The 25,507-nt window shown below is 36.3% G+C and overlaps 1 protein-coding gene across 3 annotated transcripts in view; it reads right to left on the bottom strand.

Annotated features, from left to right (window-relative positions):
- Window positions 1-6,278: 6,278 nt before the first annotated feature.
- PLXDC2 (plexin domain containing 2) overlaps window positions 6,279-25,507 on the bottom strand; it is a 350,950-nt gene continuing 331,721 nt past the window's right edge. For all 3 annotated transcript variants that reach the window (XM_012731363.1, XM_012731361.1, XM_004691292.2), the window contains one exon: window positions 6,279-10,717. In XM_012731363.1, the coding sequence (XP_012586817.1) occupies window positions 10,601-10,717 (117 nt within the window). In that variant the 3' untranslated portion in view covers window positions 6,279-10,600. The remainder of the gene's footprint in view (window positions 10,718-25,507) is intronic.

Genomic DNA, 25,507 nt, shown 5'->3' with positions numbered 1-25,507 from the left:
TTAGTAAATGTGTTTTAAATTTGGGGTGAATTCTCAATGGCCTATCAGGAGACTGATTATGAAAATAGTGGTTTAGAATATGGAAGCTATGAAGACACCCTGTCTACAGATTGGGTTAAGTTTATAGCTATTTTTAAAATGAATCATATGGTCGTCTCAGCTTGTTAACAGGGATTGCCCAGGCTCATTTCCATTGCACTATTGAAAGCGATGCACACGTTATTGGATATCTAAAATCACAGTTCTCACTTTTTCTCTTGTTAGGGAAAATTGCATGATTTGATTTAATTTTTTTCCCCTTTGGGCATCATTAAGACAATTCACACCATTTAAAAATTGCAGTTCTAAATTTACTCCATGATATCAAATTTTAATGAATATAACTCCAAAAGAGGTAAGATTTAAAGAAATTCTCAAGTTACATAGAACCATTGCTCAGTGAAGCCCCTGACTTGAATTCCCCACAGCTTCCAGCTCTTGCTTCCTGGTTCTGGCCTGTAAATATTTGTTGGTATTGAAAAATAGTTCAAGAAAGAAAAAAAAGAGTCCAAGACTGGGTAGGACACAGGGGAAGGATATTTGGACTTCACAACTTCTCACTTCAGCCATTATATGTAAATTAACTGAAGCACATGCCCCAAATTCCCAGAGAAATGGGTACAGTTTTTCCAGTTTGGGAAAAAGAAGATGGGATCGTAGGTATTCTTTTGGATATCGGTGGGATTCACACACCAAGACCAGAGACAGAGGCATGGGCTGAGCTGAAGCTCTGGGACTTAATCCATACTGATTTCAAATGGCATCTAAAATCCCCTTGTCTGATTGACATGAAATCAAAATTTGGGTTCTGGGGGGGCTCAGGTGGGAACCAAGCTGCTTTGGTCTCACACTAAGGCATTTTATGGTCTTCATTTTTTTTCTTTAGTTTATTTTTTAAAGCAAAAAAGAGGAACATCATCCATTATACTCTGACGCTTGCCCCTCTCGGTTCTATCCTGTCATTAACCTGCAGTCTGGACACTGCGAATGAAATTTATAACACATAAAATGTTTTGAAAACTAATGGTAGAAAGGCAACAAATATGTTTAAATACAAGGGCAAAACATTTAAGAAATTAAAACAAAATGGTCATTTATTGTTTTTAATATGTAGTCAAAGACAGCAGTATTACAGAAATTGCTCCCTTCCCCCCTTCGATAGTCCCCCAATTGTTGACTCTAATGAAATTGAGAAAACATGATTTAATAAAAAAAAAGTAATCAAGAGAGAGAACATAGGTAACATTTGGTCACCACCAACTTCCAGATCTTTAAAGATGAGTTTTGTCACTATGGCAGTTGATATATTGGCTTTCTTATGAAATATTTACTAGGAAAAAAATAAGATTTCCCATTTACTGTAAGCAGAACCAGAAAAATTACAGAAAAACTTGGTTTAAAAACAATGTGAAGTAAAGTGTGATGAATTATTGCAATCATCATGATCCCAGGTAAAAGATAGATGGCAAATTAATGAACTGTAAGGAAATACATTCAAACTCAGATAATTAATCTTATTGTGAAAATAGTCAAGAAACTTACAGAAGTATGTAGCATCTGAATGATTACATTTCAACCAAGGTCTCAGCTCCTGCGATCAGACACCATTAGCGACAATCCTTGTTGCATTTGCAGGTTCAGGTATGTGAAGAATAAAGTCACATGAAGTATGCATGTGCTATTTTGTCAGGGGTGACTGCAGCCTTGGTGTGTCTCACTGACATGGCAAAGGGAATAGGAATGATGCCCCAGGACTGGAGTCAATTCAAAATGCTGTTTTACAAACCTTACACTAGTTTTGGAAGACCACTGCAAAATTACCCTTCACCTGAAAAGACATGTCCTTGATTTGATGTGCTGTGTGGGTTTTGGAAAACAGTGGGAAGCAGATCTCAATATGCTGTACTTACCCACATGTTCTTTCCTTTTGCTTGGGGTGGACTGGGTCTGATTGTCCCCAGTGTTCCCGTAGCTGCACCGCAGTGAGCTTTGTGATTTTGACAAAGGGCACAATTATACCCGCTTTGAAATGCATTTACAAATATTCTGCATGCTGGTGCAACTGGCATAAAACACAGACAGCCCCTCGGGTGCCCAAGTTCTCCTTTCACACTTCAACATTTCAAATGACTACAAGCAGAATTACCAGAAACAGCAGTAAATTCCTGGCACTGGAGGTTCCCATGATCCCAGCTGGCAGGCAAAAAGGACCGTCTTTTTTTCCCCTGAAAATAATGTACTTCCCAGGCACCGTCCAAATTCCTCAAATGAGAGATTTGTTTTGACCAACATATAAAAAGACTTTCCCCTTCTCAGGTCCTGATAGTCGCTTAAAATATACACAAAATTCACTTAATTAATTTCCCTAAAGTGATATTTAACACTTCTGAAGTAGGAAGCTCTGGTTTCTCTTAATGGTATTTTCAGAGTTCCCTGGTGAAGGATACTTAATTTGACTTTTTATTGTCTAGCCACAAATAGGACAATCTCAGTATGTTTTTGTTCAAAATTTGAAATGGTGGCTTAGACTTGAACCCAGTGTCGTGCTAGAGTCTGTGTCCTGAGAGAGACAGACCTCACAGAGATCCAGCTCTCTGTCTCTAGGTGAAAGTGCCCTTTCTTTCCCTTTCAGCAGGGAAATTATTTTTATTTCATTTAGTGCCTGTGTGTGGTTGGCTGTTTTGTGGTCTCTGGCATAAGGGAAACAAAGAGCATGGTTTTGCCTTGTAAATGAAGGGGGATAAATGGAAAGTCTCTTTTTGGTCGATAATGGACAGAAGTAATTCAATTTCCTAGACCAGGGGCCTCAGTGATCTTAAGATTAGTGCCAGAAAGGGAGGAAGATGGCAGCATTGTAGACTAATCGGGAATACCCCTGATTTTTACCTCCAGAACATGTTTCTTAGCATAAATTTCAGGATCTGTGCTCCAGTATCTGAATGACCTAAATGTGACCTGATTCTCATTGACTTTTTATTTGCACATAGCTCTGAGGAAGTTGAAAACTACTTGACAGTGTATCTGGGCTTTATTTCTTTTCCATGAATCACACCCAACCACCCACAAGCAGGTTTATATGGCTCTCCACTTAGCAAATTTCTAAAATTAATTTCATGTTCTGTATCTATTCAATAGGCACAAATGGTTTCTAGTTTTAGATTAGTAGGTGATATTTTGATCATGAATATGTCTATTCATAGAGACATGCAAGGAGAAGACTTTAAAAACTGACACTCCAGTGGAAATGAAAAAAATTCAGATTTTTAAGTGAATTAAGATGATATATCACTGTCTGCCAAATCCATTTTTTAACTATTACATTAGGAGAGTATTTTTTTTTTTTTGGTAATTCTCAAATGTTAATAAACCTTAGAAATTAGAAAAAGATGAGTAACAACATATGATTTACATTTTTTCCCCCAACCTTTTTATTTTGGGTTTAAAGTAACAATCTTTCAGTGTCCACAGTATTTTGGAAAATCACTTCTAGTAACAAATTTTGAGCATTTTATTCCTTTAGATATAATTTGGTCCTTTAGAAATAATTTGGTCCTTTAGAAAAAGGTATCATTGATTTCTCAGTAATACATCATTTCTGGTAACCGACTGAAAATCACTCGGCTAATAATTTCCCTCTGCAAAAATTTCTGAAACCTTTGTGCACTGGATGGCTTAAAAGTTACATCAGACAACAAATGTATGTGTTAAAATTTAAGTTGAAGTTAGATCAGCTGATGATGTAAAGTAACACTGTCTGAATTGACAGTGGGAGAAGAATCACGTGCACACTTGATGGTCACCTAAATTGGAGTTTTCTGACTCCATGATTGTCTTGAGCATTCATTTCAGGTGTGCTTGTCAATATCTTACAGCCTGAGACTTCACAATCAAGGCTTACAGTTGTGTATTCATAGTTGCAACAAGTGGTAAATAATTATGAATGCTTTCAGTGTCCGAGATGATCTTCTAGCAAGGAATAAAGGGTGGTCTGAGATTCCAGTTGGATTTTGTTGTTACTCCTGGCAATATCTGGAAAGGGTTGTCTATTGCATAAGTTCATCAAGTTTTGTAATTGGTACAAAACATATACAAGTACAAACTGATAGGACTCAGTTATCCACACGACCTCACTAACCTGAGAGGAAAATTGACATAAGGTACATCAAACAAGTAGAAACTTGGGTTTGATAAACTTAAACATTTCATTATTGAAATTTCCAGTTTTCAATTACTTAGGGCAGTCAGATATTTTTGTGAAGAGCGTCAATTAAAAAAAAAATCACTATCAGAATTAGAAAACTCATCCAGATGTACTTAAAATTATATATGCTGAATTCCAACTTCTATGCATATTTTGAAGGCAGTGATGAAAGGACTGTATTTGTAGATGAATGAAATGACCAAAACAAGACTCCTCAAAGCAAAATCGCTGATACTGAAGTTGACGCGAAGTCTCCAGATTGACGCAACGCAACAACCCTCCTCCCCCACAGCAGTAAAGCACATTTGCCAAAATGCTTTACCTAAAGCTCCAAAAAGTCAGTTCACAAATGTTCAGACATAATCTTTGAATCTTCTCCCAATAAATTTGTAAAACTGAGACTTGAAGAAATAGATAATGTTGAATATGTAGTCGGACTAACAAATTTTGCAGTCCTTTTTAATTCAAAGAGTTTATGATTCTGAGTTTCATAAAGACTTTTATGATGAAGGTTAAGGGACCAGAGAAACAGACTTGCTTCTCTTGTTAATGATATATTTTACACACTAGATAATCTAGTCATTTTCCCATTTTCCCAGGGTCATAATTGGGTATGTGAAAGTATATGGCCTACTGGCAGAGCACCAGGCTTGGAATCTGCACAAAATTTACAGTGCATGGGCCAGTCCCAGACCCCTCACTTCCAACCAAGCCTCATGATGCCCAACTTTCACGAGTGCTAAGGTTGAGGACACCTGAGATATGAGATACTCTAATAAAAGACAAACAGCCACATACAGGTAAAGTGCAAATGCTTCTTTGATGCACTGGTATGAAGAGCTTCAAAAACCACAACAGAAATATTGGTGCAAGAAGTGAACTATTAACTGGTCAGAAAGATTTCAAGTGACTTGGAAAGTTGTCTAGGGTCAGGGACAACTAAGGATGAATAACCTTAATAAATGAACAGAGCATATGAACTGGAGCAAACAGCATGGATGTGCAGTGATGTGTCAGAGTTCAGAAACAGTCTTCAGGCAAATACTTAATAGTTCCCTATATAGAACAGAACATTGGAATTGTAAATTGGCTAAAGGAATACTGATCCCACCTACTGGCAATGTGTTTTGAAGATTTCACTGTATTATGATTATAGTTGACATGCCTGATCTCTGACTATAAACCACAAGATCTAGCGAAGGATCTTGGTTCCAGGAGGTACTCATTAAATATTTAAGTGAATTGAGTGGGTGAATGAATGAACACATAAAGGGATGAATCAAAGTGCTTTATAAATGTAAAGTGCTTTACAAATACATAATGTGATATGTGTATATAACAGGTAAGGCTACAGACTTATAAAATTTGCTAAGAAAGTTTTGGGAGAAAATGTTAAAATGGTTTTAAAAAGCAAATAAAAGTTGTGGTTATATGTGTAGTGAGGAAATATATTATGAAGACATGTTTTCTGGTGCATTGGAAGAAATGAAGGAAGGCAGAATAATTATAAATGGCAAAAGCTAATATTGCTAACTTGGGATCATATACTGGGGTAAAGGAAGAGAGATACAAACCCCAATAAAGACTTTGTAGTAGCTAGAGGTTTACATCACTGGTTGTATAAAAATGACATCATTGTTAATACAGCAATACATAGATTGGTCCAATGTTCATTAGTAGAAGACAGAACAGTCAGTGCAGCAGAAAAATTAGACTTAAATGGTTTGTGCCTTCTTAGCTGCTTGTTCATCCATACATGCTAACAAAGCAGTGTAGGCAATGAAAATTGAAAGAAAATTTACCAGTGGGAATTTTAAGTTCAATACCTGGTTCTGACTCTGGGAAAAAATCGCTATCTTTTTTTTTGGGGGGGGGTTGAGGGGGCTCAATATTTTTTAAAGATTTATTTATTGTGTAGAAGAACTGGGACATAGGCCAGAGGTGCAGGGGACAGGGGTGAGAGGAGTCACCAGAGACAGTGGGGAGCAGAACAGGCAGATTTATGAAGTACACTGCTGAGGGGAGCAATGGGCAAGACAGAGTTCTGCTGCGCCATGTGGGTCAGCTCCTTGGCTCTGGGGATTGAAATCAGGCCATGGTGGCATAGCTAGGGTATAGCAGTAAGACTTAACCCCCAGGCCACCAAAGAGACCCTGGGGCAGGCCTCAGTTTCCTATTCTGTATGATGAAAAGGGTTTATTAGATGCTTCCTAAGAATCTAACATGGATACAGATACCGAAGGATGGGGGTGCAGTGAGCAGGAGGGAAAAAGCAAGTACAGTCGTCAGGAATTAGCAAGGCATGTCTTAGAAAAATATCTGAAAACTGCCCAAGGAAATAAAAAGGGAAATAACATTTCATAGGAGAAAGAAACCATACCCATAGGGTTCTTTTTACCTTAAGTTAATCGAATTTAAATATTAATTCTTATCATGGAATGGAAGTAATCTTGAACTGAGCATGTGTTCTAGCAAAGCTTTTTCTCAAATGAGCAACAGACTCTGGGGGCATTATCAACTTTATACTCCTTCAAAATGAAGAAATAGCATAAAATTTTTATTTTTGCCAATAACCAATAGATCTGAGAATTATCTGCATATGATAATATAACTATTTAAAATTTTATTCCTTTTATATAATCTGTACTTGCAAACTTTTACATATGAAGTTTCATATATTTTTAGATGGCATTTGTGTCATATCTGTGTTATGTGGATAAAATAGGTATTGAGAATCATTTGAGTACTTTATTCTGATTAGCTCGTGGGCCTGCCTTTGCTGTAAAGAGTAAGTTGAGAAATCAGGATAACCTAGAGAGGCCACATGACTACAGTATAGAGAACTGAACCAGTTGGAAAGCTGCACGCAGAAGACATGGCCATGAGAGAACAGAGAATTGGCAAATGTCAGGTATAGAAAATATTAAGGTGAAAAAAAATTAAGTATTTCTGCTTTGTGTTTTAAAATACTTTCTTTGGTATTTTTTCAAGAAATTAGAATCTGTGGAATTTTCTTCCTCTGAATGCATTTTGTGGTGTTCTGGATCAATGAATGTGCTTTGTGTGTGTTAAAGTGACATTCAATTTTAAGTCTGTACATCTGTACATTTAGTAAATCTGCATGATAATAATCTTGCAGGGGAGACAGGACAAACACTTTTATTTTCCAAAATTGCAAACTGAGATTCATGGAGGTTAAAGCTATTTTCCCAGTAACATAGTGGGAAACTCAGAGTAGAGTCAGCTAATATTCTTTGCATTGCTCAGTGCTACCTCTCTGTGATAAAAAGTCACCAGATATATCCAAGAATGACCAAATTTTTTTTTTCCCTCTTCCTCCTCCTTATTCAAGGAGCGGGAATTAGAAAGACCTAGAACTCTGTGTGACAGAACTTTTTCTGATGATAGGAATGTTTTGCATTGTTCAATATATGAAGCTCAAATGTAATTGGCTAATATGGCTGAAGAAATACATTTTTATTTCATTTAATTTATATAGTAACATTTGGCAAATGACTATCATAATGGACAACACAGACCTACACGCTACATGTGAGAGAGATTAGAAATTGCCCTAGGAATCTCAAACTAAAATAATAATTGGGGTATAAATTAAACATTATAATTGAGCTTGAGATTTCAATTTGTTAGTATAACTTTAATTCCAAAGCATTCGTAAGTAAACCAATATTGTGCTTCTGCTGGACTTAATATATTTTTCTTTTTAGTATTTTTAATGAATCACTGAGGATTATTTTTATAAATAATGAAGATGAATTAACAAAATCCCTTTGTAGCACCATTTAGCTGATTTCTCCGGATGTGCATTATTTTAAATTTTAAAATTGTTACTGTTATCCTCTAGTCATTGTGTCCTTTTTGATATGTAGAGTTTACTCTGAATCTCCAGTAATTTTGTGCAGGTCTAGTCATCTTTTGTAGTAAATGGGTACCAAAACCGAATCATAAGTATGAAGCAGAGTGGAAGTTTCATTAAAGTAAGGATTCAGCCTGATAGTCCCGTTCCCAGTTGATGATTGCTACAGAATAGGAATGTCTAACCACCTTGTTTTATTAGGAATGTTTTCCTCAAGTCAGTAGGCTTTTTCTTTCCAAAAGTTTTCCCTATTACTTAGTGCTTTGCTTCATTGGACAGTTCAGAGTTTCATGTTTGCTTTAATAGCATTGCCAATTCTTTTGAATCAAAAATGAAAAATGAGCTCTGAAAGGCCTAAAGAGAACATGCTACTCCAAAGAATTGTGTAAGGAGTTGGATATATATATACACACAGGTTTTTTTATACTATGTCAATCAGCCGCTATTGGAAGTCACAGCGACCATGAAAGTAGCATCTTATCCTAAAAGGAATCGTCTGTGTTTATGCTTTTGTAGAATACCAGTTGCACCAGTTACATTGGCAAGTCATTTGGTTATTGGCATCTGCATAAATGTACTCCACAAGAAATAAGGTGGACTAGTTCATGTAAACTGAACCTAGCTGCAGGAGAGATTGTCATCACATCCTTCAATTACTTTGCTCGTCAATTTCTTTGTAGTTACTATGTCGGTTCAGAAAACAATTACTACCCTCATCAGGTACTTAAAAATATAAAGCAAAATATAAATGATGGAAAATGACACTAGTTTGGTGAAAATGTCCTTTTACGTAGACACTTGGAAAGATGTTGATCTGTTAGTAAAATGCTGCTTAGGAGAAATCTCTGCTTCTTGATACCTGAATCTGCAAATGTTGGATACTACACCCTACCCGAACCAACAGCTTTTTCTGGCACGGGATGTAAGCTGTATGGGTCGAGATGTTGATGGAGTTGTACACACAGTACCTGTATTGAACCTTTAGGAGCTTGGTATATATTTATGTGGGTGTCATGTTCCTCCTCAAGGGATGCCTCTCCTTTTATGGGGAAGTTTCAAAATCTGAATTGTGATTACAGGTCAAATAACAGGTCCTTCCTAAGGAGATTTTTGCATCTGGATTATTTAGCTAGGAAGGGGTTGATATGAATGAATGTGGCTCAAATTGGCAGGAAAATGATTGGCCCTGCAACTAATTGAACCAATTTTTCTAAGTGACATAAAAATATTCTAATATTAAGGATTATTTTACAACTCTATGGAAATATGCTGTAATGCATCTGCATTTGTTTTGTCTTGATGACAAAATGCACTCAGAATCACAAGAGCCTGCCTTGTGTTAGTTATAAACAAAAATATATTTATATATATATTTATGTAACTACTATGTGCTTTAAAGAAAATTACTGTATGATTCAGCAGGGTTCTTTCATTCTTTTTATCGCCAGGGGTATGCTGACTTGAATGGCTTCTTGGGCAGGAATCAACAATGAAACAGGCCTTTAGTACTGAAATAGCAAAAAGTTAAAAAACAAAACCAAAAACACCTGTTTAGAATCTCTTGCTTCTTTTTCTTCTAAAACAATTTAGAACTCTTCACATTGTTTGTGTTTCCTCAGCCAGGAGCAACCGTGGCTTCATTGGACTTCACAGTTGGAAAATAGAGGCAATTCTTAAAAAAAAAAGTTTTATTTGAAGGTGGGGGAGCTGAAAACCTCATCTGTCTGCCATTCCTGCTTTCCTCATCCTTCCCTAAAAGTTTGGAAATTTGGTCACAGGTCATTAACATTCCTTAAGAGGGAAGAGCAAGGCATAGTTCAAACTTCCAGTACAAATAAAAGAGCCATCCATCCATAAAGTAATGAACTTGTTTGAATAAGTGGATTTAGACCAGAAAAACAAAATCCTGCCACAAATCTGGTGAAGAGAGAGAATTTCTTATTTTTGAGTTGTTTTTGCTTCTGCAGGAGCTATTTGTCTCAGCAATCTTATTTGTCATTGCTCTTTTGAGAAGGGTTCAGGCTTTGGAACACAGTTATCTTTATTATATCAGACAAGAATTTGAACAAAGGTATAGATCCCTATGAACTCAAGCTTTGGGATTTTTCTCCCGATCCCTTTACAACCCTGCACCTAAGCCAATAGCATTATAATTTTGCCATACTTCTGATAAGTCCCCAGGAGATGTTCTGAATATAGATGTCATTCCACTAGATAATTCTATGTTCAGTGGTAAATGGTATCTTGTATAAATTTTAGTTTTTCTTTTCCCCTTCCTGGACTGGGCTCAGGAAATCTCGTCTCCTTCATACTAGAGCAGCTTAGGGCTCTTGTGAGAGAGACAGAGAGAGAGAGAGAGAGAGAATGTATGTGTGTATGTGTGTGTGTGTTTGTCTCTCTGTATGTGTTTGTCTTAAAGGTATAGGCAAAATTTAGTCTTAACACCTGTAAGCCAGCACTGGTGCTGTTCTGTCCTAGAAATTTTAGCACTGCTCTGATACAATAAAACCTTCTTTCTCTCCAACTGGTTCGACTTCAGCATAGGCAGGATGGCCAGAACCTCTTCGAAACTTCATTGCTGGCCATCTGCTTGGGCGTCTCTAAAACAGAAAACACAGAAATAATGAATAGCAGAATGATGGTCATATCATCTGAAAAATATATTTGCCAAATATGTAAGATTAACTTCTGAGTTAAAATCAGTACCACATTAAAATATCTCTTATCACCATAGTCAGAATTATAGGCCCTCAAAGACCACACCCATGGCATTATCAGCTCCTGGCTGGGAGTCTATTTGCACACCTACCCCCTTGGATCAAGGGCTCATCAAAGATGAGAGCTATGCATGGTGTGTTTTTATATCTAAAAGTTTCTGTAAGCAAAAGTGAACTGTATAAACAAGTTTTCTTAATAGACAATCACTGACACTTTCTCTTCCCTAGGATTTAATATCACCACTTCATTTTATTCATTAATTCAATCAAAAGCATAAGGCCATAAGGTTCTGCACAATTCTTAGAAATGTGTTTTGAATTTGGTGCTAGACTTGTTAGCAAATACACTAAAAGAAAAATCAGTTAAGAAATTATTTATTAAGCTAATATTTCCCATATGATTTATTTTGTGCCTGAAAATGAACAGATGCCATGCCCTGAAAACTGAATTCAACATCAGAGTACATGGGTGATTTCAAGTCTGAGTAAACAATTTGCAGATGTAGAAACTAGTCCTAAAATACCGGTTATTTATATTGACAAATGGAGTAAATAATCTTCCCAGGACTCCGTCCACCAAACAAACCTTCTTGTGATTTACAAATAAAAGTGCTTGAAGTGAATTGTTATTCACGGTTAATCCATTTATCAGCATGCTAAAATCTTGGAGTAAGATAATATTGAAGTTATTTGATTTCTAAATTTACCCTTAGAGTTGTAAAGTAAAAAGTATTAAATATAAGTGCAGATCGAATGGTATTCGGCAACATTTTAGACTTGCCAATTACTTTGTGCCATTAATTATTTATAACGATAAGAAGAGTCTTCCCATCAGGTTGGAATGACTATAAGCAATACTTTCTGGAACAACACCAATCAATGTAATTATATTCTGCCTACTATTAATGTTACATATTGTCTATATAACATTATCTGAGCAAAATACTTTATACTTACTAGATGAGTAAGTTGTATGAGGTAAGTGAAATTGAATCAGCCTACTTTGCCAAAGAAAAAGATGAGAGGGCTGAATACAAAATGGTATGTCTTCATGGGAACTAAAAATGAGCATCAATGGAAATAATAGTATTTCTAGGGAGATGGACACAGTAATTCATGGTCACTCTTGTTTGGGGAAAAAGCCGATATGTTGTCAAGTTCACTATTTCTAACCCTATTTCTGGTTTAAGTTTGATTAAAACTGGATTTCTCAAACCAAAACTACCTTACCCTTCTCTCAGTCAATGGCACCATTAAGTCTATGTTCTAATTTCCACCTTTGCAAGGTCTGCCTGGCCTGGGGGCCCAGATGGCTAGGCCAGCTGATGAACTAGCATGGATTTTCAACACAAGTCATTGTTCTCTTGGTGATGCTTCATTACTTAGGAGCTCAGATGGAGAGAAGTTACAAACATGCTTTGAGTGTTATATTTTATTCTGCATCCATTTCATGCTTTGTCCTAGACAATGTATATACCTGAACTTTATTAAGATGCAAAACTCAACACTTATCATTTGCACAAAGTTGTAAAAGTAGTCAATGGCAGAATAGAGAGCTAAAATGAAATCTCTTTCCAGAGATAATACCTCCCATTATACAAATGAGGGTCAGGAGAGGGCTGCTGTGCCATGTGGGTCACCTCCGGGGTGGGGATCGAACTCATGCTGAAATGGCTTTAGCTTCTTAGTGCTGTTTTTAACCTGTTGCACCACCGAGAGGGCCCTCAACCTACAGTTTTTCAGAGATTCCTTGTATGTGAAAACACTGGGAGTGTTTCTGTGACTTAAGGAATGAGGGAATGTTTAGTTCTCATAGGACAGTCTTGAAGGTTGTTGCTATAAACAGATAATAGGACCATCTCCCCAGTTGACAAAGGGCTCTAGAAAGCTGGCATCATGGCTGGTTCTGCCACAGAGGTCAATGGCTTCACAACCTGGCATTTCTTCCTTGAGGCGTAGACATTACCAAATCTGTATTCGTTTTAAAATGGTTAATTCAAATTGTTACTGGAACTGAAGGGGGTCAAAAGGTCACTTGCTAACAGAGCAGGATGTATGCTGAAAACTGCAAACTTCAAGCCAGACTGTAATGTTAATTCATTACAGAGATTCAGGATGTAATGCTTTAAAATGTTACTGGGTGCAATGCGTGGGTGATCTTTAATTTCATTTCTGAGAATTATTTATGTGATTAATCACATTCAGAAGTAAATGTTCACATGGCTGTGTTGGCTGGGGTGGGTTTTGCAGCCTGTGTTCTTTCTAATTACTCCTTCAGTAGTATTAATTGAATGGTCTATCCAGAACTGTCTCAATGGTCTGTGGCAACACAATTAGCTAAAATATCCCCAAACAAACTTGCAGGGTATCCTCACTTATCAGTGTACATGGTTTTGCTGCTGAAGGCTTCTCTCACAGCTTGGAAGCAACAGAAAGTGCTTTTATTGGGGTAGATGAGCCCTTGAAAGGATGTTTCTAGGCATAAGTGTGAAAGAAAAAGGATGGATTTTGATATTTCAGGCCCAGTGAGAAAATACTTGCAGTGCACAATGGCAATCAACAAACAGTCGTTCCAAAATTTCTGGTGGTCTGTGTCATTTTCATTGGAGATGAGAGGAAAGAGGATGAGCTAGTGACAACAGACAAAATCGCAGTCCTGTCTCTTCCCAGCACAGGGCTTAGCAAAGTTACATGTGTGCTTGGTCCTTCAGTTTCCCCATCTGGAAAATGGACTATGTATTTTTTTTTTCTTTAAGATTCATTTATTTATGCATACAGAACTGGAGTACAGGCCAGAAGTGCAGGAATGGTCAGAGGATTCACCAGAATCACAGTGGGGAGCAGAACAGGCAGATCATTGAAGTACATTGCTGAGGGGAGCAGCTGGTGAGGCTACCACACCATGTGGGTCACCTCCCTGGCCAGGGAATTGAACTGGCAGTGAAGTGGTTGCGGTGAGCTTCATGGTGCTGCACTTTAGCCTGTTGCACCACCAGAGTGGGCCTAGGTATTGTTTTCTAAACTTTTCTTTTTTTGATTACAAAACAAAACAAAAAAAGCCTCAGTCACAGATCCTCTGCTCTCATGCAGTGTTAATTTGGAATCCTGAAGAACATTTCACAGAGCTGGTTTCCCTCACACAGGGAGCCCCAAGGGAGACTGTAGGTCCTATACCTTCTCAGGGCAGATTTTTGTAATCTGTAGCATAAATTGGTGTGGCTCAAGCCTGACTGTACATACAAATCACAAGAGATCTTTTGAAATGCAGTCTGAGCCAGTGGGGCGGGGTGTCTATGAGGGTGTATTTCCAGCAAGGTCCCAGCTGAAGCTGACATTGCCGACCCATATAACACAATTTGAATAACAAGAGTAAAGGCCCGCTAAAGTCTCCGCAAACAGGTGCATACTGTAAAAGTAGGTGGCGAAAGAAAAAATACTGAACTTTGATCTTCTCAGTGTTTCTGGTGGCTCCTCCTGAACACTGATGGGGTATTCCTAACAACTCAGTAAATTTTTCTATACTGGGCTTTGAAAAAGTTTGCCTCTTCAGGAAAAGTGAGGTTTATTTTTTCATACTGCTAAATACTGTCAAATATGAATTGCAGATAAAGAACAAGGAGCTTTGCAAAATTATACTTCATGGGACATGCTCTTACTAAAATACAAAAATAAATAAATAATCTATGTCCTGTATTTCATTTAGCAACCCTATCTATAAGGAAGCACAAGAATTTGGGCTCTGGCCAGTGAAACTTGAACCTAATTAACACAAACTCCTTTGCCTGTGCTGCTTTGCTTCATGAATGACAGGTTATTTTTTCCTTAAAATATTTGCTTTTATTATCTTCTGGTGATGCTTAGAATTCCAGCAATACACTTGTATGTAACAAAGCCTGGGTGTCTCTTTAAACATTTTCTATTCGTACTGGTTTGGCTGTTTTCTCAGATGGAATTTGTTTTATTACCTTACAGTTGTCTCTTCTCCAGCCTTCAACTGCTGTTTGCCATTGGCAGTGGCTTTTACTCTAGAACAATCCTGTAAGCTGATCCTGAGAATTACTTAATATCAGCACAGTTGGACATGTCCAAGATGAAAAATGTACCTAAAACTTAGATAACAGCTATATTCTGGGATTAAAAAATATTATTCATGTGATTTTAAGAAAGTGAAAACATTCTTAAAAACATTAAGTGATTGTCCAGTGACTACTAAGCTACATACTCTTTACTACATGAACAAAAAATAATCACAGGTTAGTGGTGCTCATATTTCACTAAAAATGATCACACCTAAAATTTATTTAATGTAATATCACTTCAATAAAAGTATTTAAGTGATTTATTTTAAAATAAAAAAAAGTATTGAAGTATTTAAACATAAAAAAGGACTGTGGTCTAGGCCTACCTTAGTCAACTGATTCAAAATCTCATTATTAAAATTTCCTAGGATCAGTCAGATGCACAAAGAGGGCTGAGATCCTCTGTCTGAAACCTCATTTCTCTTGATTCCAAATCTCATCCCAAGTGCCCCACCCGGTATATGCCTGTGGTATTCCTCTAGCCTCAAATGCAACTTCTTCATCTTTGTCTCACACACTCTTAACATTAGTTCCATTATATATGGATAGATGGATTTCTGTCTACAGATTAGAAGTTACTTTTCATTCTCCTGTGTTGTCTCAGGAATTTACTGAATTCTTCCTCTATCTTGATACATTTTCACACACACATTTTTGTCTGTGTGGCTGCATGCATGTAGCTTATGTGTATATATTCCATTCTACATCTACGTCTTTGGGGTCATAGCCTATCATAGCCTGGTCAGCTCTGAAATAGCTACAATGGCATCAAGAAGGTATTTGGCATCTGGAGTAGGCCCTTTCTGTAATATTGGCATCCTTTGTTAAATGTTATTTTCAGTTGTTATAAAAGGACACAAAAATACTGACCAGAAAGGAAGTGCAGACAGTGAAAAGCCTTCCTGCTAGCAACTTTATAGACAGAACTTGCCAGCGAAAAAAAAAAAAATAAAATAAAAAGATAAATATTAACCATAGAAAAAAAGGAAAACAGAATGAATAAACTGGGGAAAAAGAGACACTGGAAGGAATATTACTTATTGAACTCTATAAGGTTCAGAGAATGATTTTTGAGACAACTGAAGTGACTCAGTTTCTGTTTGTCTTTACAACCACACTGCTGTTACATATTTTGAAAGTGCTATTGTAACACCGGTATATGTAGAACGGCAAACTAACTGAACAAACAAACAGTGCAGGGGACTCCAGACTCTGGAGAACTTATGTTCCAAAGGAATGAAAAGAATGCGTGCGACCAGGCTGTGAAGAGTTCCGTGTATAACTGGGAGTTCTCTGAATTAACTTCTGTATAGAAGACCATGTTTACTAAATGATAGATTGTGCTCCAGCTATGTTTACATAGACATTATGTTGTTAATAGCCAAACAAAGCTGTCAACTCTTTAGAACAGAGATCAGCAAAAATCTGTAACAATTTAGAATTTCTGGTAAGTAGTGATAAGATGCCAAGCTTAATATGGTTTTATTGTACTTTTGCCATTCTCTACAGACAATGCACCCCCTTATTACCCAAACCTGTGGTGGACTGCTCTCTGTTCTATCCTTGGGTCCTCACAGTTCTATCTAGCAACATGTTATATGCCAGGAGACTCACTCTATGTATTGTGTTGATGTGCACGTATTTTTTTTTCTATAGTTCATGTTCCACTGAGGACATGACATCCAGCTTTCTGAGTGACACGTTATCCTGATTTTTTTTTTTCTTTTGACTTTAACCCATATGGTTCCCTTTGTTGCTCCAAATAGGAATAACTGGTAACAGTGACTATGAGCGCATTCATGCGGGAATAACAGTGTGTAGCAGCCAACAAAATTACTCCATGTACCTATACAGAAAACAACGCTAAACTAAAGGCAGTTATAATGTATTTAGGGAAAATGACATCTTCGCATATAAAGTTTGAACAGGACCTCACTAATAGTACAGTCTAAAAACAATGAGATGTTTGATTTCTCAGCATAAAGTCAAGTATCCACTGAAAGTATCTGATAATACATGCTCTAAATTTTGAAGAAAGACATTCACTTGTGCTCAAACCATTAGAGAGGGCTTTGTAGACAGACTGGATAGAGACAAAGGCTGCAAGACAACTCATCATCATTGTAAGTGGTGGAGGTGGAGCAGGATTCTGAGAATGTGCCCCTGGCGCCTACTCTGAATTCCTGATCCTGCCTTTCACTGACTTCCTGGGATGGTATATTCCCTTGTGTTCCCTGCTTATCCTCTTTTATTTGTCCCAAAATATTAATATGCCTAAGATTTAGTTTTGAGCATTTGTATCTCTCCTCCCCATAGTGTTTTTTCTGTTTTTCCCTGTTGTAGCTTTCAAATTTTCTCATCTGATTTTCCTTAACCCTGTCACATTCCTTCAGCTCTTCTTTTTTGGAGAGGCCCAGTGGTGAATTGGCTATCAGTTCAAATCAAACATCCTTGAAATCCATTCCCTCTTTCCTTCCCTAAACTAACTTTGCCTTCGATCTTGCTAGTTCTGTTAGGAAATCTAATCCCTAGTTTGTAGATTTTGTATTGTGATTCTTTCCTCTTTATCCCATCTATTCAATGAAAAGGTCAGCCTAATCAGAGATTTAGAAATTGCTACATTGCTTGGATCTTGTCATCTTATCTACAAAACAGGGATAAAATAATGATTGTTGACTGACCTTAGTGGAGAATTGTGAGTGAGAATCAAAGATAATTGATTAAAAGAGCTTTCAGATACAGAACTTTAGATGAGGTGAAGTTCACTTGGGGCTCTGAATCAGTCACTTTACACTCATTCTTTCAATGCCCAAACTCAGCGTTCACCTGTCACTTCACAGTTCTCCTTCGGGCCCTCTCACCCTTCAAGTTTTCTCCAGGCAGCTTCCCTATCACCATTTGCAACTTAAGCTTCATCATTATTTTGATTCTCACTAAAGGATAAAGTCAGATTTCATAGTTTGTAAAAGTCTGTCACATCTAATTTCTGTCTACATTAAAGTCATTCCTAGTCCTTGACCACAGGTTAAATAAGTGGATTCCTCTTTCATTTTATTTTTAATTGCTATTTTTTTTATTGGAGAAACCCTGAATTATAACATTGTTTCAGGTGTATATTATTGAGAATTAACATGTGTACATACATTTTCACCTCTAAAGGTGACATTCTATCCTTCATCCCTTTGATTTGGCATTTGTAAAATTATCTCTTCCACATGAATTGTCATCTCTTTTCCTCCTTTGTGTATAAGCTGTTGTCTAAAGCTCTTAAGAATCTACTCAACAATTATCTCACTAATGAAGTTTCCCCTCATTAATCTCCTCTTTCCTGGGGATTTTATAGTACTAGGCTGTATCATTTATTCAACACTGATCATAACTTTTTTAAGTTTCCTTTAATTATTATTGAATTCATGTTATTTTGGCCTTGCATGTTTTTTATGTTCTACTTCTCCACATACATAGTAGGTCAGGAAGTATGTGTACCCATAGGATGACCATGTGATTACTATATCAGGATACTCGATAGCAGTGAATAGCAGAACTATTAATAATCATAGCAGACACCGACAGAAATAGGGCTGGTCCTAGGAAAACTGGGATGGGAGTTTACGTAGTTACAGCTCTCTGTTCTTGGGACAAGCACCATGTTAGCTGGTAGAGAGGGAGCTCTAGCCTTGTTTTTTCATGATTCAACTTGAAAAGTTTCCAGTCTTCTTTGATACTAACCTTAGTTCATAACATCACATTGATACAGCTTTTGGCAGTATCTCTTGACTTTATGAAGCTCACTGCTACAAGAGGCTGTTCTTAAATAGTCATAATTTGCTCTAGCTAGGCAGCTTATGGGAGGGAAAAGTAATTTGCAGTAGGTGTGAAAAAGGTCAGTTCAGTGTTGCAAAGTGACTTGGTTAAAAGACAAGATACAGCTGCTCTGGTCATAAATGCTCTAATAAAAGTGAATGTGAATCAGTGCTGCTCTATCACAATAAGACTGACTGTGTTTGGCAAGAGGTAGTTCTCATAAAGTTACTTGTATCTGGGACATCAATGTGTTTTTAAGTGAGGTCAAAGAAAAGTTGGCAAGTTCAGCTCTAATTAGCAGTGACCTTAGGAGTGGTAAATATAAGCTATTTTCTGCCCTAAAGGGATTGTGTGCTTTAATCCTCATTTAATCACAAGATTAGGAAGCAACCCTATAGAATGAATTATGCCATGTATTCATTTGGTGATTAAAAGTAATGCTAATTAATCAAATGAGTATAAAAATAGAACTATAATATTTTAATACAAGTTAAATTAGTGTATGTTTAAGTGACATCAAAGTTTGAGAAAAAATGTATAAAGGAGCAAAATTTACATATTTATGAAGCTACTACATTTTTTAATTTGTGAAATTGAATATATTTTGTCATTTTGGATACATAGTATCTTGGGTCACATCAATTCAGTGATTGAAATACAAAATAATTATGAGCTTCAACAGCAATAGTATAGCAGGAAAATATAAATTAAGAATTATGTTCTGTAGAAGAGTAAATGAAGTTCTACAGATGTGTTTATCATATTTTCATACATTGTTATAAGGGACTAATACCAATGCTTAATTCTTACTTAGGGCTTCCAGCATTATTCATTACTGTTATTCAGAGATTCATGTAATTTCCACAAAATCTAGTTGATAGTACAAAACATTCATCCTATGATGAAGCACTAATAATCATCGTCATGATCTAATGAGAACCAGGTTGTAGTCATGGAAATAACACCAACACTTTAAAAATGAAAAAAGAAAAATTAGGCAATAAAAACCTAGCTGTCCAAGATACATCAATTAGAACTTATAAAATGACTGCTACTATTCCACAAACAATGGTATTGCACTCAGCAGTTAATATTATGACTTATGAATTACTTAGTTCACTTACTCTTTTATCTTTCTTTCATTTTGAGTAACATCATTTGCCAGAGCAAAAAGGACAGGGTGAAAGAAATAATGGATCCCTCCAATAAATACAAGAAAGTAGGGAGAGGAGATAAATGAATATGCCAATGGGTACTGGAACATATATAAGTTTTGGCTGAATCTATGACTGTTTAAAACGAGTGCTTTCCTTGCTCTGTTTCCATCAAATACTAAGGCTCTAGATGCATCACAGCCTACCTCTTACTCATGTTCTCATGTACAAGATGAAGTTAAAAAAAAAATTACTGATACTGTACTTAGTATGTACCTGTGACCTCCATCAGCCATAACAACTGATAAATATGTGCCAATAATTTTTAAAAAGGGGAATATTTTTGTCAGCAACACTATGTATTAATACTGTGAGTCATACATAATCTTCCAATAAGATTTATATTAAAAATGTCAAAATGGAGGTATCTGGAGACTCTTCAGGGGCAAGAGAAAAGCAAATATAAACAAAAGGGATTATATCAAACTAAGAAGCTTTTGCACATCAAAATAAACTACCAGAAAAACAAAAAAGACACCCTAGTAAATGGCAGACAGTATTTGCATATCATATATATGACAGAGCTGATAGCCAAATATATAAAGAACTTATGCAACCCAAGAAAAAGAAATCAACAATAAAAAAAAATGGACAGAAGAACTAACTAGACATTTCTCCAAAGGAGACGCATAGGTGGTTTGGAGATGCATGAAAGATGTTCTTTATCAGTTTTAAGGGAAATACAAATCAAAACCACAAAATACCATCTCAGAATTTCTTTAAGTAAGCAAGCAACATAAAAATTGTGAATTACTGCATTTGATTTTTTCCTTCAATGTCCTACTTGCTTTCATTTTGAGATTGTATTTACTAAAGTTTCACTTGGATAATTTTAGATGTCACTGTTCATTCAGGAAATATTTACTAAGTATTGTGCTGGTCCTTGGAGATAAAAAAAATGAAACAGATGTGTTGTGTCCTGGAGTTCCATTATCATTATTGAAACTCATCAAGAAGTAAAATCAACTAATAGAAGGAAGAAAGACTTCCTGATTTTCTTTTAAGCTCAGTTCCTTGAAAGAACTAATCGGTTCATTCCACCTATTAACCAGAGTTAGCAGGGAAAGAAATCTAAATTCACTTACTATCATTTTTCCTTCAAAATATCTATGCAAGGATAACTATTGACATAGTCAGTGTTTATGAAAAAAAATATTTGAGTAAATGACTTTCTAGTTAAAATGTACATATTATAAATAGCTGAAATTAGAGAACATAGCACTAGAACTAATATTCTGACTATACTGCTTTACTATATAATGCAAGAAGTTTTAATTTTGCATTGAAAATTGAGAAAAAAATTTAATCATCAGTGAAATCAGCAAAATCTATTGCAAATTAGAAGCACCTTTGTGTAGCACTTCTAGTAGAAAAATAAGCATGATTATTTTCTTAACTTATAAATATCTTTATTTCAAATTTTAATTTTTTTAAGATCACAAGTTAACTCCAGTACTACTTAGAAGGTAAAACGTAATATTTATTTTCATTCTTTTGTATTTCAGCCAGAAAATTTGCTATGTGTACTTGATAGAAAAATAATCTTTTCAATTATTGTGTAGCAATAATTACTGATAAATTTTCTATTGTCTGCCTCCCTATAAAGAAATACAAGTTTTTATTTTCAAAGTATTGTTATCAAAATGACAAGTTGGTACTGTAAGTTGAATACTGATTTTTTAAGAGGTAAAAGAAGGAAAATACTGGGTATCTAAGATTTGTATCATATATTAAAAATGGCACAATCAGGCATATAGATACCCAAGTGAATCGTTGACCTTAGAACTATTACTTATTTGATTATTTCACCCATTAAAAGGTTTCCTGTTAAGACTCATTCTGTCTGTCGTTTATGTCATGATCATATGTGCTATTCAAAACTGCAAGTTAGGGAAAGATAATTAAGATGGATTTAGAGCAGATAACTCAGGGAAGTATAGAATGTTTATCCAGTATTTCTAATATGGCTTTCTAATGAAGGAAAGAAGTCATTAAGTTAGAAACACTTTTAGTTTTGGGAATTTCAAAATAAGTTAGGGCCCTCCCTGGAGGCGCAGCGGGTTAAAGCGCAGCACTGAGAGGCTTAAGCCACTTCCGCATGAGTTCGATCCCCACCTGCCCTGAAGGAGATCTACATGGCGTGGCAGACCTCTCCTGACCCGCCCGCTGCTCCCCTCAGCAGTGTACTTGGTTGATCTGCCTGTTCTGCTCCCCACTCTGTCTCTGGTGAATCCTCTCACCCTCTGCATCTCTGGCCTGTACCCCAGTTCTGTATGAATAAATGAATAAATCTTTAAAAAATAAATAAAAATAAGTTAGCCAGAAGAATTCAAGTCAACATGTACAAACAAAATATTTGGTGATGACACATGTAAGGGAATCACGAGAAACAGACCTGCCATCTCAAAAATAGTCATTTATGTATGTGAATGGCAGTCTAGAGCCTTTGGACAGAAAAGGCTAGAAAACCATCACATACAGTATCTTTTTAAAAGCAAACCCGTTTTACCTATATTTTCCTATAATTCAGGAAAGCTGCCATCTAATAAAAATTTCCATTTTGCCTAATCTTTCCTCCATCCTAACAGTTCATCAAAAGTGAATACCACCATTTGCCTCCTGAGAATTAAAACTAAGAAATATTTTGTTTCACTGAGTCACTTTTCCTTTTGAGTTTTCTTTACAACTAAAGTAAAATTAAGGGACACCTAAAGGACAAATCTTAGTTATCAAAAAAAAAAGCAACTATTTCAGACAAAATAAGATTCTTGGGTCTATAAAATGACCTCCCTATTTACTGTATAGGTTAGTCATCAGATCATGCCTTCCTTACTCCCAAGTGCTATTCATCTAGCAGCTGCAAAGCAGGATGCCAAACTTTTAGTAAACACTTTTTTTTTCTCCCCCAGCAGCAGCCTTTGAATAGCTGCCTGGCTGCCTTCCCCTGGCTGCTTTCCTGGGAGCACTAGTGATTGCCAGGAAAAGTTGAGGGCCACAGCTGCCTGTCTCTCTTTAATCATATTCTCCATGGGTCCTTGTTAGCCACAAATAGTTCTTGGGCCGGGGAATCCCCTGAGTGGAGAATTGCTCAAAAGACTGTTGCTGCACCCAGAGTGTCCCAGCTCTGCCCACACAGCCAGGCTGACAGGCCTGCGTTCAAGTCTCTTCTCGGGAAGTGAGCGGCACATAAGGTGGTTTCTCATCTGCACTGGGCTTGACTCCGACAATGGTGTAGAAGGGAACCAGCCTACTTAGGTTCTAGAAACAGAGTTCAGTTAGTTCACATTATCTGGACCCTATCATTTGTAGAACTGTGCAACTGGGGTGCAAGGGTACACAGAATTTCAAAAGCACAAAGAATTGTCTTCTGGAATGCTGACTTTGGTGAAAAATTAAGTGCAATTATAAAATTTTATAATTTATAAAATTATAAAACATTGAAAAAATTATAAAACATGTTCATGTCTAGATTATAGAGAATACAAAGGTCATACACATTTTTTAGGTAAAAATAGAAACCCTAAGGAAATATTATAAAATCCTGGGTTTTCTTTTCATTTTGACATCAATGATTTTGCTGATAGAAAAACATGCTTAGATAAAAGGTAGATATTGTGGTAACCTAGCAATAATTATGAATTATTTTTTTCATGGAAGTAGTATTGGTTTATAATATCGTATACGATTCAGAGCTATAGGAATGCAACTCTTCCGGTGTATCTTTTTTTTTCTAAGACTGATTTATTTATGCCTACAAGAATTGGCATACAGGCCAGAGATGTATGTGTGTGTTTGGGGGGTGGGAAGAGAGCATTCACCAGAGACAGAGTGGGGAGCAGAACAGGAAGATCTATGAAGTACACTGCTGAGAGCAACGGGCAAGACAGGAGAGGTCTGCCATGCTATGTGGGTCATCTTCCTGGCTGGGGATCTAACTTGCTCTGTAGTGGCTGTGCAGAGCTTCACAGTGCTGCACTCCAACCCCTTGTGCCACCAAGGAGGGCCCTTCAGGTGTGTTTCAACCACCCCCTTCACAAAGCACCTGGAGTCCCCACCAGAATCCACTGTGCCCTCTCCCTGCTTTGTTTTCCACCCTCACCCTTCTTCACTGGTAACCTTAGACTTGTTTACTTTTTTTATTTTCAACTTATTTAACTATCATTGATTAAAACCTTGTTAATGTTTTGACTGTACAGAATTTCTCCCTCAGCTGTGGTCACTTCCCACTCTCCCACCACCACAGCATATATGAAAATCAAGTCAAAATGCATAAAAGACCTTGATGTAAGACCTGAAACCATAAAATGTAGAGAAGAAAACAGAACATAGAACATTTCCATGACATAAACTTCAGAAATACCTTTGTGGCTTCATTCTGAACAGCGAGAAAAAAAAAAAAAAAAAAAAGACTAGAAACAGCCAGGACTTCTGCACAGTAAAGGCAGTAGCCTCAAACTGAAAGTCAGATTTCTAGAGTTGCTTTTGCTTTGGTTTTGTCTGACCCTTCATTTTGTTTCTCTAGGTCCCACCAAAAAAAAAAAAAAACCAATGGTCCTTGTACTTTTCCTTCTGGCTTATTTTGCTTAGTAGAATTTTAAAACATGATAGGAACAATGACTGATATTTAAACATATATGTCCACCTTTTATTCTGAAAATTGTGTAACTTAATGCAAATTAGTATGTACAATTTAAGAATGGCACTTTTTCTTGAGGAAAATTTACTGTTTTGGAAAGTAGTAGTCATTTGTTTAGTAAACATTTTTAAGAGTTCTAGCAAAAGTCGTAAATGAGCAAATGATATCGCAAACATTAGCAGCAGCGTCCCATTTACTACCAAATTGCAAGATTATGCACAAAGATTTGCAAACTGTTAATGTCTAATATTTTACTGCTCAAAAATGACATCTCCTTCAAACTTTTATGAAGACTATCTCTTTCGTAACACTAAACATTTACCACAATCCATAACAACTTTAAAATTTATCACCTGTGTGCACACTAGAATGTAAGAGCCCCAAGGGCAAGGGCTGTCCTTGCCCACCTTGATCTTAGCCTTTGGGTTTCTGTAACATAATTAGAGTGATGGATGCACATAGGGGCTTTGGCAGCTGTCTTATTCCTCAAGCTTCCAATTTCTTACTCTTCCCAAAGCTATAAACTGCTTGGTTTTCTAATTTCAAAAAATAAGGAAGAATCAATTGTCTTTCTAATCCCTTCTTCCTGTAGAAAAACCTTTATAAGCCATCATTAATCCTTTTTGTTAATAAACATTATTTATATATATATATATATATATATATATATATATATGTCTAAAAATCAATCATTTAAAATACTAAGGGAAATCAAGAGCAGTGTCCAAGAACTCTTTTAAGATTGTTAGTATATATTTTTGTAGTACACATAGAAACTTTTCAGGAGAATTTTTCCTATATAGTCACCACTTTACCACATTATTTTGTTGAGATAATGTAACATTTTGTTGAATTCAATTAATATTTTATGCATTCTATTTAAAACTGATTTGGTAGTATTCAATTGTACAAACATTTGTTTCTGTAAGCCATAGTCATA

Source organism: Condylura cristata, unplaced genomic scaffold (genome assembly GCF_000260355.1).
Source record: "Condylura cristata isolate star-nosed mole 26May11 unplaced genomic scaffold, ConCri1.0 scaffold00030, whole genome shotgun sequence".
Classification (NCBI taxonomy): Eukaryota; Metazoa; Chordata; class Mammalia; order Eulipotyphla; family Talpidae; genus Condylura; species Condylura cristata.
The sequence above is the reverse complement of the archived record's forward strand: the minus strand, read 5'-3'. Positions and strand labels throughout refer to the sequence as shown.